Source organism: Pan troglodytes, chromosome 5, assembly GCF_028858775.2.
Source record: "Pan troglodytes isolate AG18354 chromosome 5, NHGRI_mPanTro3-v2.0_pri, whole genome shotgun sequence".
In the NCBI taxonomy this organism is placed as follows: domain Eukaryota; kingdom Metazoa; phylum Chordata; class Mammalia; order Primates; family Hominidae; genus Pan; species Pan troglodytes.
This window is the reverse complement of record NC_072403.2, coordinates 173,240,360-173,256,863: the sequence shown is the minus strand read 5'-3', so window position 1 is coordinate 173,256,863 and position 16,504 is coordinate 173,240,360. Positions and strand designations below refer to the sequence as shown.

Sequence of the window (16,504 nt, the reverse complement as noted above, 5' to 3'; positions counted from 1 at the left end):
CCTAGCACCCCTCCCCCACCGCCTTCCTGCCCCCACAACCAACTCCCAGGATGCGTCACTATTCCTTGACTTGTGCTTCTGGTTCCAGCAATGCTATGGCCTGGTGGGACAACTGAATGGGAGCTTCATATTTTCTCAGTTCCTAGAAATAGGTAGACACTTTTTATTGTTCATTTCTGGAGAAGGAAGGGGAGTGGTTTTCGTCGTTTTTAAGGAGACTGATAGCTTCAATTTGCTGGGAACTTACAATGTGCTCTACGCTGAGCACATACTATGTGTTAGGTGCTTTATGCTCACAAAACCCTTTGGGGCAACCCCATTCCAAAGATGAAGGCACTGTCGTGTTAGGAGGTTAATTTGTCCAAAGTCCCGCAGTGCTCACTGCGTAAAAACTAGACTGTGATGCCTTCTAGAGGGCTCTGGTGCTCCACAGCAAGCCTCCAGCTTCCAGCCTGGAGGAGAAAAGTTTCCAAGGACAGCCACTTGAGCTACAACACTAGGCTTACTGGAGTCAAGGCCAAATCCACCTGCCTGTAGGGTAGGGATGGGGTGGGGAGGGAGTGAGTCCTCTGCTGCATGCATGCTTCACTAACGAGTGATTAAAAATGGGGGGCACATGGCCCAGTGCAGCAGCTCACGCCTGTAATCCCAGCACTTTAGGAGGCTGAGGTAGGAGGATTGCTTGAACCCAGGAGTCTACCCAGTAGGCAGCATGGCAAAACTGCGTCTCTACAAAAAATACAAAAAAATTAGCTGGAGATGGTGGTGCACACCTGTAGTCCCAGCTACTCAGGAGGCTGAGGTAGGAGGATCACTTGAGCCTGGGAGGTTGAGGCTGCAGTGAGCCGTGATCACACCACTACACTTAGCCTGGGTGACAGAGCAAGACTCCATCTCAAAAGAAAGGGGGAGGAGGCACAACCCTCGCAAAGCACTCAGGCGCCCACCCCCTACTGAACACCGTCAACTTCAAGAGTCCATTTCAAAGTCCATCACCCACATTCAACTGTTTTTCTGGACAGTTTCTACCCTAGAGGCTTTTCCTGAGCCTGCCAGATTGGGAATAGGTTCCCTGGATGGGAGGCATCACTGAAGAATAAACTGCAAGTGGTCATCATTGCCTGAAGAAAGAATCTTTTTCTTTTCACAAGCCCCTACAAAGACTATTTCAATAGTTCTCTTCAGACCTGCCGTGGGCTGACTCTCACTCCCCCTGCCCTGCAGGTGCTGGGGCTCCTGTGGCTGGATCTGCCGTTCTCCATTCTTCCCCTGCCCTCAAGTGTCAGAAATGGGAGAGGAAAGTTGGGTATTTAATATTCTTTGATGGAGTTTATAAGTATCCCAATTAGTCATTTTCCAGGATATTAAGAATTCAATACCTCATCTCACGCTGCCTTTCAGAGCTCTGTAAACACAAGGGCATGAATTCTTGACGGATTCTGGCTTTCTGATTTATTTTCCCCCAAGGTACTTAATCAAGGAGTAAGTCATTTACCTTCTCCAGGCATCCTCCTCTTCTTCCCTGGAGAATGTTGTGAAGTCTTTCTCCTGTTTCCTTCCGCTTCTGAACCCTTTCAAGGACCAAGGTCTGTGCTGCAACAATCCAGAACTTTGCCCGTAGAAGTTGCTTTCTCCCCTAGCTGGGAGGGCAGAGCCATGCTCTCAGCAGGGCTCCCAGGACAAGGCTGCATGTAGTAAACATCTGTCTGTTGTGGTTTGTTCCAGAGCTGGTGATGCTGCTGGAGTGGTGGTCGGGCACGGAATGCACCATCTTCACGGACCCGCGCGCCTACCTCAAGTATGGGAAGGAAAATGCCATCGTGGTTCTCAACCACAAGTTTGAAATTGACTTTCTGTGTGGCTGGAGCCTGTCCGAACGCTTTGGGCTGTTGGGGGTAAGTCAGAAGTGCATTCCCCCCTGCCTCACACATTTCTCTGGTTCAGCCCCACCACTTGTCTTTTTGCTCCTGGTCATTCAGAACTTGCAGAAGAATCAACAGAGTTTCTACTTGATGAAATGGTCCTAATAAACTGCTTTTTATTCTTCCTTGGAGTCAGGCTTAACAGCTTCTTATGGGCAATCATAAGAGGTACTCAACAATTGCTACCTGCCGGCCATTTTACGTATGATTCATTTATTTAATCCTTACAGCAACATGAATAGATGATGTGCCACACTCCATTTTTTAAAAACTAAGTTATATAGAGCTTAATATTCGGCTCAGAGTCACACAGCTGTAATTAGATTTGGATTTCACTCCCATCCATATTTCTTAATTCCATGCTCTACTGCCTCCTTGGCTAACAGGCAGACATCACCTCTGCATTTTGATCGTTGAAGGCTTAAGAACTTTGAGTCCATAAGTGAGAGAGTGAACTGCAAAATTCAGAATTATTCCGAAATTCTGTTTTTTTTTTTTCCAACTAGTTTGACTTCTTGCACGTAGCTTGCATGCCTTTGGAACTGGGTCTCTTCAGTTGACTTTTGTCGTCTTCAACACACTGCAGCGTGTAGCAGTTGAGCCTGTGTCACATAGCTGAATCAGAGTCATCTGCGGTACTCAGGTATTCCGTAGGAATCACAGTGTACACAGTGTACATTAGTCCGGGGCCAGGAAAGGTCCTAAGAGTTTGCACCAGAACTTGGAGATCAGGTTTTGCACCTGGGAACAATGCCCTGTAGAACAGATACGGGGGCTGCTGAAATCACCTTGCTTTTTGGTAGCCCCTGAAGACAAAATTGTGGTGTTTAGAATATAGAAGATTGGAGACAGGGGCTATCAGGCCATGGAGGACATAGGGAACTAGAAGGTTCAGTGGGTCTGGTTCCTGGAGGCAGATGAAGATAGCCTCCTGCCCACTGTTTTCTCCTTTTGTTTTCCTATTTATTCTCCCAGTGCTAACTTGATATCTTCTTGTGTGTACACGTGTGTGTGTGTGCAAATATATTTCTAGGAACAAGAGCAAACATTCTAGTAACTATCATTCTCTGATGTGGAGAACTTGGGCAGAGATCTGAGTTACAGCTTTGTGGATTTATTCTCTCTGATGAGAGATCGCCCCTTAGAATGTCATGGTCCTAACCCCGTCATGGATACCAGGGGTGAATGGCAGGGTTCCTCTCCTGCCCAGGAGGAAGGGTATGGGGAGCCGGTGCACCTTGACTGTCAGGTCACCTGTCTTACCACCTTTATGGCTAGGCTTTCTGAGGTGCCAGCGTCTCCTGGAATTCAAACTGTAATTTAGAGGCAGCTGGTGATTTTCCAGGCTTTGTAAGTACTTTCTGGTAGTGTTCATGCTTAGAATGTGCAAACATTCATAATTCGTGGACCAGGAGTCTCTGAGGTAGAGCAGAAGACCCATTGAACTTGGGGGTGCCTTCCAATCCCTGCTTGCCCCTTGGTGGCATTACACCCACGAGCTCACTCCGTGTGCTGTTCACCTTATTTCCGTAATTTCTAATCCTTAGGATATTATTATCCACATTTTATAAATAAACCCCCAGAGCCTCAGTTTGGCTGAGTGATTTGCCCGAGGACAATAGCTCCTAAGTCTGCTTTCAAAGCTTCTGCTCTTTCCCCTGGAAGATGTTGGGGGCACAAAAGCAGGGGCCCTGGGGCCCAAGACCTGCTCCAGAAACAGGACCCTGACCATCCTAAAACGACCCAGACCAGCTGCAGTAAGGACCTGGCTTCTAATACCTTCCTGGCTCGTGATGTGCAAAGGCCTCATTCGAGGGGTGCAAGTCACCCGCACCTTCATGGGGTTGGGCATGGAGTTGCAGGAGCTGGCAGAGCAGGGTCATGCACAGAGATGCTGGAGAAGCACCTAGATGCCCAGCACTAGCAGGCACGGGGACAGGCACAGATGAGGGAGAAGGTGAGCCCCACAACACATGCAGGGAGGGACCCAGGTCCAGAGAGAGGACATAGCCCCCAGACGGGAAGAGACATTCACGGAGCGGGAATTTAATCTCAGCACCATTTAGGGTTTTGTTCCCAAAGGCTTCCGAATCCATGATCACTTTACAACTCTGAGCATAAGGGCGGGAGCGCTGATGGCGGGAAAGCAAGTCAACAGCACGCCCATCCCACCTGCAGCATAGGGACCGCACCTCCCCTTGATTTCATCGGTGATATTCTATTTATAGGACTTCACTCATTACTGTGAACACCCAAACAACTAATGCTGTGTGTAAGGGGGTCTGCGCCCTGCCACTGATGGTGGAGACTGTGCTTAGGATTAGAGTCTTCGGGGGCTCCACTTACAGATGAAATAGGCAGGTCTGGGAGCCTGGGGCCAGGGCGATGCCTCTTCTCTTCTCACTGGAAGTTTGGGAGCCTTGCTCAGTGGGGGCCTTGGGTTTTCTGGATTCTTGCTAAAGTGCTTCCTTAAGCCCTGAGTCCTCTCTTCTCCAAACACCACAGAAACAGCCAGTGCCATTGCTATGCACATTCTCACAAAGCAAGGTGCTAGAGAGAGCAGGTGCCAGGAGAGGACTGAGTGGGGCAGGCACATGGCAGGCACTGGCTGGGGCGGATGGGAGCTGCCAGCCTGTACCCTCCCAGGGAACCCCCTCCCCATGTCACAGGGAACAGCTTTGCCATCTACTGGAGAGCTGTGGCCCATGACGGTGGGTGAGATGGCTGGTGCTCATCTCTGCCACCCTGGAAGAGGGTAAAGAACGGCATTGCCTTATATTCATTGTTCAGCAACATCTTTTGTCTTTAATGACCTTCAGAAAAAAAAAACAACCTCATTCATCTCTCTGTTTTTTCTTAAATAACACATGATGTTGAGATCCTTCTGAAGTCTGTGGAATTTGCTTTTTAAAGAGGAAAGGAACAGAAGAAGGTTCCTGACTGGGCATTTTTCATCCTCACCTATCACAGTCCAAGAGGAAATGAGTTTAAATTGAAGTCAATGAAATTTGCAGAAATTCACGAAGGTGGCATTTTTAAATGTAAAATTGGTCTTTTTGGGGAAAGTAATGGAATTGTCTTTTTAACAAAGAGGCTTTCAACCTTTTAAATGTACTCAAGATCCCATGAGGCCACTGCTCATTGCAGTGCCTGTCCCCAGAGGCTCTGGTTCTCCTGGGAGCCAGTGCTTCCTGGCATGTGCCAGGGCTCTGAAGGCTTTGGTTGATCTTGGAGTCACACGCTGAACCTTTCCTCCCTGGAGATGAGAGTGACACGCAGTCAGCTGGGGCACAGGTCACTAAGGTGCCCAACAAACCGTGGTGCGCAAGCGCAGGTCACAGGTTCCTGAGGCTTCACGTCCCCATTTGCTTATCTTTTCCCTTAGCAGCTCCAGGCTGGTTATATAAGAGCATGATCGTTCAGTGTCTGGGTAGCGCCAGGCCCTGGCAAGCACACCATGAGCAGCAGCTATTATTGTATTATCAATATTTATCTGCCGGGCCAACTGGGATACTTGTCTTCAGATCCTTAAAGAAGCCATGTGGATTAGTTATCCATGGCAGCGTGACGAGACCCAAAACATAGCGGCTTAAAACAACAAGCGTGTCATAAAGGTCCCCTGCCTATGTGGTCAGGAATCCAGGTGCAGCTGAGCGGGGGATCTGGCAGGGTCTCTCGGGAGGGGCCTGTGTGTGCTCTGCCTCCAAGCTTGCTCACGGGTTTGCTGCCCAGCCTCCATCCCTCGCCACACAGGCTTGTTTTAAAACACAGTGTTTCCCGGAATATGGCAACTGCACCCCTGAGGTTGAGCCATGCAAGAGAGAGAGAGCGGGCGCTCGGGGCAGGAGCCATGAAGCTTCTGTAACCGGGACCCGGGAGAGACCTCCCATCCCTTCTATCCATACTGTTGGTTGGAAGTGGATCAATAAGCACAACCCGTGCCCCAGGTATGTGGGGTAGGGTGTGCAGGGGCGTGGGTGCCAGGAGGCCAGGATCACAGGGCCCCTTGGCGGCTGCCCACCCCACAGTGACATGCCATTTGGTCTGAGACCTTCCCTTGCCCTCTTAGTAAATATGTAATACAGCTGGGCCTGAACACAGATCGAGATGTTGCATTTCTGGCCTGGCACAGTGGCTCATGCCTGTAATTCCAGTGGTTTGGAAGGCCAAGATGGGAGGATGGCTTGAAGCCAGGAATTTGAGACCAGTCTGGGCAACATAGTGAGATCCCTGTCTCTATAAACATAAATCAATAAATAAAACAAATGAAAAATAGCAGCATTGCATTTCTTTGCACAGAGAAAGGTGAGAGGAGGAGAGTGGCATTATCCCTCCTAGGCAGAGTGCCTGTGCGTGAGGGCGCCCATAAAGCCCTGTGCTGCCTCTTTAAACGAAGGATTTTCGATCATGACAACGATAGCAATTGATATACCTTCAAAATACGTGTCCAGCGAGTGTTGATTGTGTGTGGTTTCTCTAGGAGACCGTGTTCATGCAACACAGCATTATTTCACCGCCTTTACCCCAGCTTCTTCATACACATGCACTTGTCAAGGGCTCTTTGGCTGAAGAGAAGTTAGAAGTTTCCAGATATGGAGGGGTATTTTCAGCAGATATGCCCACCGCCATGGTTTTGTCAGCTCTGTAGGGTGGTCTTGCACCCTGCTCACTGCTGGCATCACCTGAGCCTATGGCAGATGCCCAGTGCTGCCCGCCACCATGTGAGTTCATCAGCTCTGCAGGCACAGACCTTGCACTAGGAGTGGGCTGGGACGCCACCCTCTGCCTCTTACCATTCACTGGGTTTGGCAAGTGTGCTGGGATCTGGAATCACATGGATGAGGAACCCGATAATGGTGGCGACCGAGGTAGCAGGCGAACCACTGGCCAGGGCAGGAAGCGGGCAGCTCACGGGACTATGGCTGCACCGCGGGTTCATACCGACTACCATCCTGGAGGTGGGAGCGCATGCTCATCTGTAGAAGTCCGGTCCCACGTTGGACACACCGGGGTCTTCTTCTTTGTTGACCAGGATCCTCTGGCAGTGTCTTTAACAAGCCAGAGTCTGATCCCACCGCTCATAAAGCCAGGGTTGTTGAAAGCTTGGGGCTTCCTCCTCCTCTGTGCGCAGCCCTCAGCAAACGGTCACAGCCTGTGCTGTCTGCTGTACACCGACTTGGTATCATCCCATGAACTGTCCCCCTTTCTCACTCCCATGTGCTCTGTGCTTAGGGCCCTCTGATGCCCCATCTGCCTGTGCTTCCTGCAACTGTTCAGCAAGCACCTATTAGCTATAGGGTACTGGGCGAGGCCAATCGCTCCTATTACTTTCTGCCCTGGGGACGTCCTGTTTTCCCACCTACCCCTGTAACGCCTCTGCTCTGCCTTCCCATCTGCGGGGCTAACGCCATCCCACAAGGGCTGGGCTGTCCGTTCAGAAGAGAAACTGGGAAGGGGCCTTGAGGACCTGTGTCCAGGCGGGGTGGACAAGGGCTTTGTGCAGGGAGCTCCTCTCCCATCTTTGTGTCCTGACAGCCGTGACCATGACCCCTCAAAGCAGAGCCAGTAGTGATCAGTATCCTGCTGCTTCAAGCCTGCATGGTCCTCTTCTCCTCTCCGCACATCTGCATGCCTGTCAAACCCAGAATAGTTTGGGGCCTGGTAAACGGAGGGAGGTTGGCTGGAGGAGGCCAGTCAGGATTACAAGAACCCCGCGTACTCTGCCCCACGTGGATAAAGTCTCTAATTCCAGTCTGAGGTGAATTCTTAGAGAGTGCTTTCATTTAATGTTTGCTTTATGCATTTCCCCTGCAGCTGTGACTAATTGTGGAACAGCATACATTTTGTTTTGAGACTCTCTTGAGATTTTTCTGACAGTGTAAGGTCTACACCATTTTCCTCTCAGCATCAGAGAAGGCAGAAAGCAAGAGAAAGGAATGCAATGTGAGCAAGGCCAGGCACACTTGTGCTACTGCAGTTGGCAAGAATGGAGTCTAATCCCAGCACTTTGGGAGGCCGAGGCAGGTGGATCACCTGAGGTCAGGAATTTGAGACCAACCTGGCCAACATGATGAAACCTTGTCTGTACTAAAAATACAAAAAAAAAAAAAAAAAAAAAAAAAAAAAAAAATTAGCTGGGTGTGGTGGCAGGTGTCTGTAATCCCAGCTACTCCACAGGCTGAGGCGGGAGAATCGCTTGAACCCTGGAGGCGGAGGTTGCAGTGAGCCGAGATTGCACCACTGCACTCCAGCCTGGGCAACAGAGCAAGACTCCATCTCAAAAAAAGAAAAAAAAAGAAAAGCCAGGTATGGTGGCTCACACCTGTAATCCCATCCCAGCACTTTGGGAGACCTGAAGGTCAGGAGTTCGAGACCAGACTAGCCAACATGGTGAAACCCCGTCTCTACTAACAATACAAAAAATTAGCCAGGCACGGTGGCAGGTGCCTGTAATCCCAGCTACTCCAGAGGCTGAGGCAGGAGAATCGCTTGAACCCGGGAGGCAGAGATTGCAGTGAGCTGAGATTGTGCCACTGCATTCCAGCCTGGGCAACAAGAGTGAAACTTCGTCTCAAAAAAAAGAGAATGGAGTCTCTCACCTTTTGATGAACACACACACACACATGCACGCGTGCACACAAACTGATTCATTATTTTGAGCTCCACTCTTTTCTGCATTTTGCTATAACTAGGGACCGATTTCAGAGATTCCAGGCCCATACCATCCTCTCTTGCGCACAGCTTTCTTGCCAGAAGGGGTCTGTACAACAACTTACTGGCAGAGTTTAGTGGCAGAAGTGGAACACAGAAACTGAAAGCTTTCTGCTTCTCCCTTCCCACTAGACTCTGGGCACCTCAAGGCCACAGGTAATCATAACCAGCATTGAGTTCTCGGCACCTGCATAATGCCTGGCATAGGGGGCTTCTTAATCAATACCTTTGCACGGACAGAGCAGCCTTGGGTTGAAGATTCCAATCTGATGCGCTTATGCACCATACATCAGAATGGAGGCTGTGCTATGGGGGGACTTGTGGGGACCCTGGAGTGATAGGGCTGGATGGCTTGTCTTGGCTCCAGGGAACTGAAACATTTGCTACAGTGGCTCCAGCTGGTAGTCAAGAAAACAGTCAAAGGACTCAAAGGCAGGCTGTTTAGCCTGCTTTATTGTTAAGGAACATCTCACCTGTTTTTTGAAGTTCCACTTAAGATACCTCATTTTATATATTTAGTAGAAATAAATGACCTTGGCTCATTTGACTAACTGGTAACCCTACTGGGAAACCTTCATGAATGACTGGACGTTTGCAAACAAAGCTGGCCATAGAGCCTCAGTCCCTGAGGGGTTCCTTGCTGGTGTTAGTGGGGGTGGAGGTGGTGCAGGAGCAGGATACCCTGCTGCTCCCAGCCATGCTGCTCGCAGCACCGGGGTTTGGAATCTTCATCTGAAGCCTTGATGAGTAGCCATTTTGGAGAAAACCTTAACTAGAATGGCCTCATTCCGATCCCTTTTCACCCCAGAGGCTGTGGAGCTTCTGAAGGTCAGGGTCAGAGTACTGGGTCTCAGGCCCTCTCTGCGTCAGCTCTTCCCACCGTCCAGGGTCTCTGCAAGGGCTGGCCCACTTGCCAGAGATGCAGACCAGGTCATGGGGCTGGCTGCTTCCCTGAGCTGTGGGGAGCCTCAGGATGGGTCGCTCAACTAGATTAGCTCCAAGCACCTGCCCTAAGACAACTCTCTCTTTCACTCTCTCTCTCCATAGTGGTTTACTCCACGTGAAAATTTTAGATTGTCTAAATATGCTTGTATCTAGACAGATCTGTTGATACATCTAACTCATCAGTAAATCCTTTCACGTTGACCTGTGAAATAAATCCAGAATTGATGAAATTAGTATATTTTCTTGTACATTCTCTCTGAAAGCTGTTGGCATCACACATGGAAGCCTCTGAGTGGCCTGGGAAAGCCATGATAGTTATAGCCTATTGAACCTTTTGCCGGGGGAACTGTCAGTATGTCTTAATAGCAGTTTCTAGTCTCTTTGTCGTAAGTGAGTTAACTTGGGCAACTCTCTGTGCACGGTGACTATTCAGTTGTGCTTAAATAAATGTAATCTATTGTTGTTACTATTACGCTAAAGCATGGCAGAGAAAATGGGTTGAATAAGGAGGTGTTCAGATACTGCTTGCTCTGGGATGAAAATAATAGCTACGAGTTATTGAACGCCCATGTCAGAGTCTCAACTTTGTGCTTTCGTAGATGTTTCCATACATTATTCAGTCTTTACAGGGACACCAGGGAATATGTGTTGTCTTCCTCATCACACAGAGGGGAAACAGAAGCTCAGAAAGATTGGGTGTCTTGAGCACAGTTACACAGCTGGGTCGTGGTAGAGCCTGGTTAGAAACAGGACTGTCTCATTCCAGAGCTTTTCATGCAGCCCTCCCAGGGAAAGAGAATTGAGTGACATTTCTTCAGTTTGAAGAAGTAAAAGCTTCTACCTTAATATTTTAACATGTTTCTTACCAAACATAATTAACATCAAAACCTAGACATATTGATAACATCCAAAATTTTAAGGCTGAAAGATGGATTAAGCCAGTATAAAGAAAGTTATGTCTCTTCTTTTCCCTTTGATCATCAAAAACACCTGTTACCCCAGCACTTTGGGAGGCCGAGGCAGGCAGATCACCTGAGGTCAGGAGTTAGAGACTAGCCTGGCCAACATGGTAAGACCCTGTGTCTACAAAAAATACTAAAATTAGCCAGGCATGGTGACGGGCACCTGTAATCCCAGCTACTCAGGAGGCTGAGACAGGAGAATCACTTGAACCTGGGAGGCGGAGGTTGCAGTGAGCCAAGATTGTGCCATTGCACTCCAGCCTGTGCGACAAGAGCAAAACTCTGTCTCAAAACAAAACAAAACTGTTTCTGACCCAGAGCCTCACTTATATTCCCAAAGCAGATGGCGAAAGCATGCTGATGTCAGCCCCTTCTTAAAAGTGACATTGTTACAGGGATACTGTGAAATATGTTTATAATAAAAAACTGGAAAATCTAACAAAATAAAAATCACTTGTAAATGACTGCCCAGTGCCGAGACCAGCTTGGTCAGGCAGACCCTAACCCAGCAGTGCTAGAGGAATTAAAGACACACAGAAATATAGAGATGTGAAGTGGGAAATCAGGGGTCTCACAGCCTTCAGAGCTGAGAGTCTTGAACAGAGATTTACCCACGTATTTATTAACAGCAAGCCAGTCATTAGCATTGTTTCTATAGATATTAAATTAACTAAAAGTATCCCTTATGGGAAACGAAGGGATGGGGTGAATTAAAGGAATAGGTTGGGCTAGTTAACTGCAGCAGGAGCATGTCCTTAAGGCACAGATTGCTCATGCTATTGTTTGTGGTTTAAGAACACCTTTAAGCGGTTTTCCGCCCTGGGCAGGCCAGGTGTTCCTTGCCCTCATTCTGGTAAACCCACAACCTTCCAGCGTGGGTGTTATGGCCATCATGAACATGTCACAGTGCTGCAGAGATTTTGTTTATGGCCAGTTTTGGGGCCAGTTTATGGCCAGATTTTGGGGGGCCTGTTCCCAACAGCCCAGCAACAACTACTGTTGTTTTTCTCTGCTTTACTTTTTTCATAAAGTCATAATCATGCTATAGACTCACCTTTGTTCCAGATCTTTTAAAAATTTAGTATTATACAGTAAACCATTGCCTAGCCATTAAACAGTCATAGAAAACAAGTTTTAGTGGCTCTAAATTAGGAGTTGACAAATGTCATCTAGAATGGGCCAGAGAATGAATATTTTAGGTTTTGTGGACCACAGCGTGTCTGTCAAAAAACACTCCTGTGTGTAGCGTGAAGGCAGCTGCAGACAATAGGCACATGGACAAGAGGCTGTGTGGCCACAGGACGTCACTTACAAAAGCAGGCAGAGGAGCAGGCTTGTCCCGAGGGCAGTAGCTTGCTGACTCCTCTCTAGTGTTGTACAAGATCTGGTACACACCATAACCCACGTGACGTGTCTACCGTGGGACATCTAAACATTTTTGGTGATCTAAGAGGGATGGAGATAGAGACTCCCATCCCAGGTGACCATCTACGGGTCTAGATAAGCCACATCACTGTCAAAGTTGTCGTTTCCATTTAGCAGCAGGTCATCAGAGGCCAACCACTAGGACCCACTAGGATCTTGCAGGATAGAATTGTGAACGGGAAATATCCCTGAGAGTGCTTTTCCCCAGCAGAAGCTATGACTGGCTGCATGGGACCTCTCACCTTCCCAGGGCCAACAGCTGCTGCTTTAGTCTGTGGCCCCCTCCTGGCTGCAGAACCAATCATCATTTATAGCTCCTTCAAATGACTGCATGTTTGGAATGAGTTCAGGTAAATATAATTTTAAAAAATATCATAGGCACAGCACACGGTAAGCCCTCACACCCACACCGGTGGGTTCACCCACCTACGGGGATGTTCCCGGAGTCCCCTGGAGATAGGGCCTCCGATTTCATGGCTAAGTTTTCTTGGAGAGAATCTGCATGTTGGATTTGTGTGAAAAACAAACTCCATCAGAAAATGGAGACGCTAAACCTAGAAGGTATCTGCCTTTTCTACCCCATGTGAGGGAAGAAGTTTCTTGTTTTTTTAAAGTAGGGTAGCAATTGGCTGTTTAGACCTTTTTCTGTTCTGCCAGTAGGTTGGGGGACACGGCTTACTGACCCTGTGCTGAGCTGGAGCTGCGGAGAGGCATGGGTGTAACGGGGAGGAGAGGAGAGAGGGCTGTGTTGAAGCCGGAGCTCTCTGCGCTGTGGGCATCCTAGGTTTAGGGCTGCCCTGACCGCTGATATCCCATTGATCAGTCATCAACCCATTGATCAAGGAGCATCTTGGCCAGTTCCAAAATTAAGGTGAAAAGATAAACATCCATCAGATAAAAAGCAGTTTTTGTTTCTCCACTGCCCCGTCCATCCCACTGAAGCCCTGGTCTTCCTCAGTGTAGGGGGACTGATGTAGTGGATGCCTGGCTGGGGAGGGCCACACCGAGCCCTGGGGACCCAGGACTGCCCTGAGACTCCCCAGAGGGGACCTGTTGGGGCCTAGCTCGTGCACCTGCGTCAGCCTCAAGAAGGTCTCTGGCAGGTGCTTCTGCCCCATCTCAGCCTCAAGGACATGCTGGCAGCGGGTGTGGAGGGCACCGAGCACATCTCCTGGTCTGGGTTTTACTCCCAGCTTGGACCAGCTGTACCCGGAGATCCCACTGGGTTCCGCAGCCTGCTCTGTAAGCGGAGACTCCTGTTTGCCTCAACTGCAGAGCTCAGCAGAGTGAGTCGAGCTGTCTCGGAAAAATCGGATTCAAATGAATCTTTGGCCAACAACTGTTCGAGAAGGATGTTAACCTCACACCTAGGAATGCTACATTTTCTAGCGTTTGACATTTTCAGCAATCAAGAATTACTATATTTTGTAATATCACAAAACTCAGATCTGCAGAAAAGAGGTGCACAAATTAGTGTTACACAGCTGCACGGTGGGCTTAGCGAGTATGTGATGGTGATAACCTAGAAACCGTTTGGATGGTGGTGGGAGCGGACCCTGAATACCCGTGACTGCTCGCTGCTGCCTTCTTGACTCCTGCCGTCTGCGCTGAGAACCAGGGTGCCCCTGCCCCCTGCTCCCACACTGGCAGGGCGAGCACAACCTGGACCTCTAGCTGAAAGGTGGGGAGGGCACCAGGGTCCATGGCCTCGACAGCATGTGTTCTGGGACTGTCCCGAGGCATCTGCTGTGAACGTCCCCTCCTCTTTTTCTACTTCAGTCTCCAACAGCCCCGGGAGGTGGCTCTGACGTCTCCTTCATGGGCACCTGGGCTCCTTCTTCTGTTTCAGGGCTCCAAGGTCCTGGCCAAGAAAGAGCTGGCCTATGTCCCGATCATCGGCTGGATGTGGTACTTCACCGAGATGGTGTTCTGTTCGCGCAAGTGGGAGCAGGACCGCAAGACGGTCGCCGCCAGTTTGCAGCACCTCCGGGACTACCCCGAGAAGTATTTTGTACGTAGGCACCAGAGCAGCTGTGTCCCAAGGGCTCCTGCAGGACTGTGACCGTGGGACCCCCATGTGACTTCCACAGGACACGTGACTGTGTGGTCCCGTGTGACTCCAGGGCTGTGTGTGACCATAGGGCTGTGTATAACCTCAGGGATGTATGTGACCATGGGGCCGTGTGTGACCATGGGGCCACGTATGACTGTGGGGCTGTGTGTGACCATGGGGCCGTGTGTGACCCCAGGGCTGTGTGTGACCATGGGGCTGTGTGTGATCATGTGGCCATATGTGACCCTGGGGCTTTGTGTGACCCCAGGGCCATGCATGACACCAGGGCTGTGTGTGACCCCAGGGCTATGTGTGACCCCAGGGCTGTGTGTGACCCCAGGGCTGTGTGTGACCCCAGGGCTATGTGTGACCTCAGGGCTGTGTGTGACCCCAGGGCTGTGTGTGACCCCAGGGCTGTGTGTGACCTCAGGGCTGTGTGTGACCCCAGGGCTGTGTGTGACCCCAGGGCTGTGTGTGACCCCAGAGCTATGTGTGACCTCAGGGCTGTATGTAACCATGGGGCCGTGTGTGATCGTGTGGCCATATGTGACCCTGGGGCTGTGTGTGACCCCAGGGCCATGCATGACCCCAGGGCTGTGTGTGACCCCGAGGCTACGTGCGACTCCTGCCTCCTTCCTTCCAGTTCCTGATTCACTGTGAGGGCACGCGGTTCACGGAGAAGAAGCATGAGATCAGCATGCAGGTGGCCCGGGCCAAGGGGCTGCCTCGCCTCAAGCATCACCTGTTGCCACGAACCAAGGGCTTCGCCATCACCGTGAGGAGCTTGAGAAATGTAGGTAAGGAAGAGTGTGTGGCCCTGGGCCTCCCCGTGGCAGCGAGGAACACAAGCCCCAGCTCCGGATGGGCAGAGCTTGCTTCCTGCCAGCACTTCCCAGCTGACTTGAGGCTAGGAGCTCAGAGTGGCTGCTCAAGTCCAGTCTCAGTGACTGGGAACCAAGGTCAAATGGCATTTGCACCCCTGGCTGGCACTCAGGGTGGGCCTGTACCTGCTTTTCCTGGGGTGTCCAGGCCAGCACTGCCCTCTGCTATGCAAATGTGCTGGGTGCCTGGATGGCTCATGGGGTAACCTGGGTCCAGGCCTGCAGGCCCAGACAGCACAGTTGGGTTTGAGGGGCATTTCTTGCCCACCTGTTGGCATCAGCTGAACTCTGACCTTGTGGTCTGTCACAGCTGACCTCGGAGTCTGGAACCCTAAATGGCCATCGGTAAGAAGAAGAAAATAGCAACAACTTGCCTCTGGCCTCTTGTCACGCTTTTGTCTTCTTTTTGACCCTTCTGTCTCCAGTTCAGAAACACCCTCTGTCTCCTTCTGCACATCTGGCCTCCCCACGCCCTCACAGTCCCTTGGCCCTTTCCGTGGGCTCCAGGCCCTGGGGGTGGCTTCCTGTGCTCCTTCTCAGGCAAAGCACTTCAGGCGAAGTTGTCTCCTTCCTGGAGGGAGCTAGAACCCAGCTGAATGCGGCTCCCGGCCCCACGCTGCCGCCTTCCTCGGCCTTATCCTCTTGTCTCCTCTCCTCCTTCTGAGGCAAAGGGCAGGGGGCCCCGAACTCCTCCCCAGGCCTGCATCTGGGGCCCCTTGGTTTCTCCAGCCCTGGCCGACCCCCTACCAGGACCTCTGGAGCAACAGAGTTGGTGAATCTGTACCTCTGAAAGTCCCCAGGTGACCCACCGGCTGCAGCGGTGGTTGAAGGCCCTGGGTAGCCCTCCCTGCTGGCCTCTGCTGCCTGTTTAACACCCCGCTGCACACCCAGGCCAGCGCCAGCCCCGCTCCCTTCTGGGGCTGCTGGAACCCAGGCCAGGCGGGCTGTGCCCTGGCCCCCTCGCCCCTCTGTGTGCCTGCCCTGCCCTTAGCCCTGTTAACCAGTTTCTTCTTCCCCACATTCTTCCCTTGCTTCCTCATCCCTCTTCTCCTGGTCACCAGTGTTCCTTGATGACCTCTATTGGCACAATGCCATGTACTCCACACAGTGTCACCTTCAATCCCCACAACATCCTGGCAGGCAGCTCTTACTCCCGGAGAGGAGAGAGAAAAGCGGGCTCTGGAGTCTCAGCAGCTCACTCGGGCCTGCAGAACCGAGGGCCCACCAGGCCAGCCACCTCCGAGGTCCTTCCCCTCTGCCCAGCCTCTTAGAAGGTCAGCGGCACAGAGGGGCACTAGCTGCCTAAATGTCTCTTTTGCTCTGGGCTCAGCCCAAGGGCCAGAATTATCCTGCTCCCTGCAGTCCCTGCCTCTACACCGACCCTGGGCCCCAGGGCCAAGGATGCCCCCATTGCTCGTCCCCCGCTCCACCTCCCAGGCTGCTGCGCTCTGCACTGTCCAGCAGCGTCAAGACCCTGTGCACTCCCTGATCAGGAGACCTCACTGAATCCTGTTTCCTCTGCTGACCAGCTGTGTGACTCTGGGCAAGTGACCTTATCTATCTGATCCTAAGTTTGCTCCAAGTTCTGCAAAATCTGTTAGGGTT

General features: G+C 51.0%; 1 protein-coding gene across 5 annotated transcripts in view; it reads left to right on the top strand.

Moving 5' to 3' along the window:
- AGPAT4 (1-acylglycerol-3-phosphate O-acyltransferase 4) overlaps positions 1-16,504 on the top strand; it is a 139,286-nt gene that overhangs the window by 107,165 nt on the left and 15,617 nt on the right. For all 5 annotated transcript variants that reach the window (XM_016956591.4, XM_016956589.4, XM_016956590.4 and 2 more), the window contains 3 exons: positions 1,726-1,895; positions 13,815-13,976; positions 14,662-14,815. In XM_016956591.4, coding sequence (XP_016812080.1) covers positions 1,726-1,895; positions 13,815-13,976; positions 14,662-14,815 — 486 coding nt within the window. The remainder of the gene's footprint in view (positions 1-1,725; positions 1,896-13,814; positions 13,977-14,661; positions 14,816-16,504) is intronic.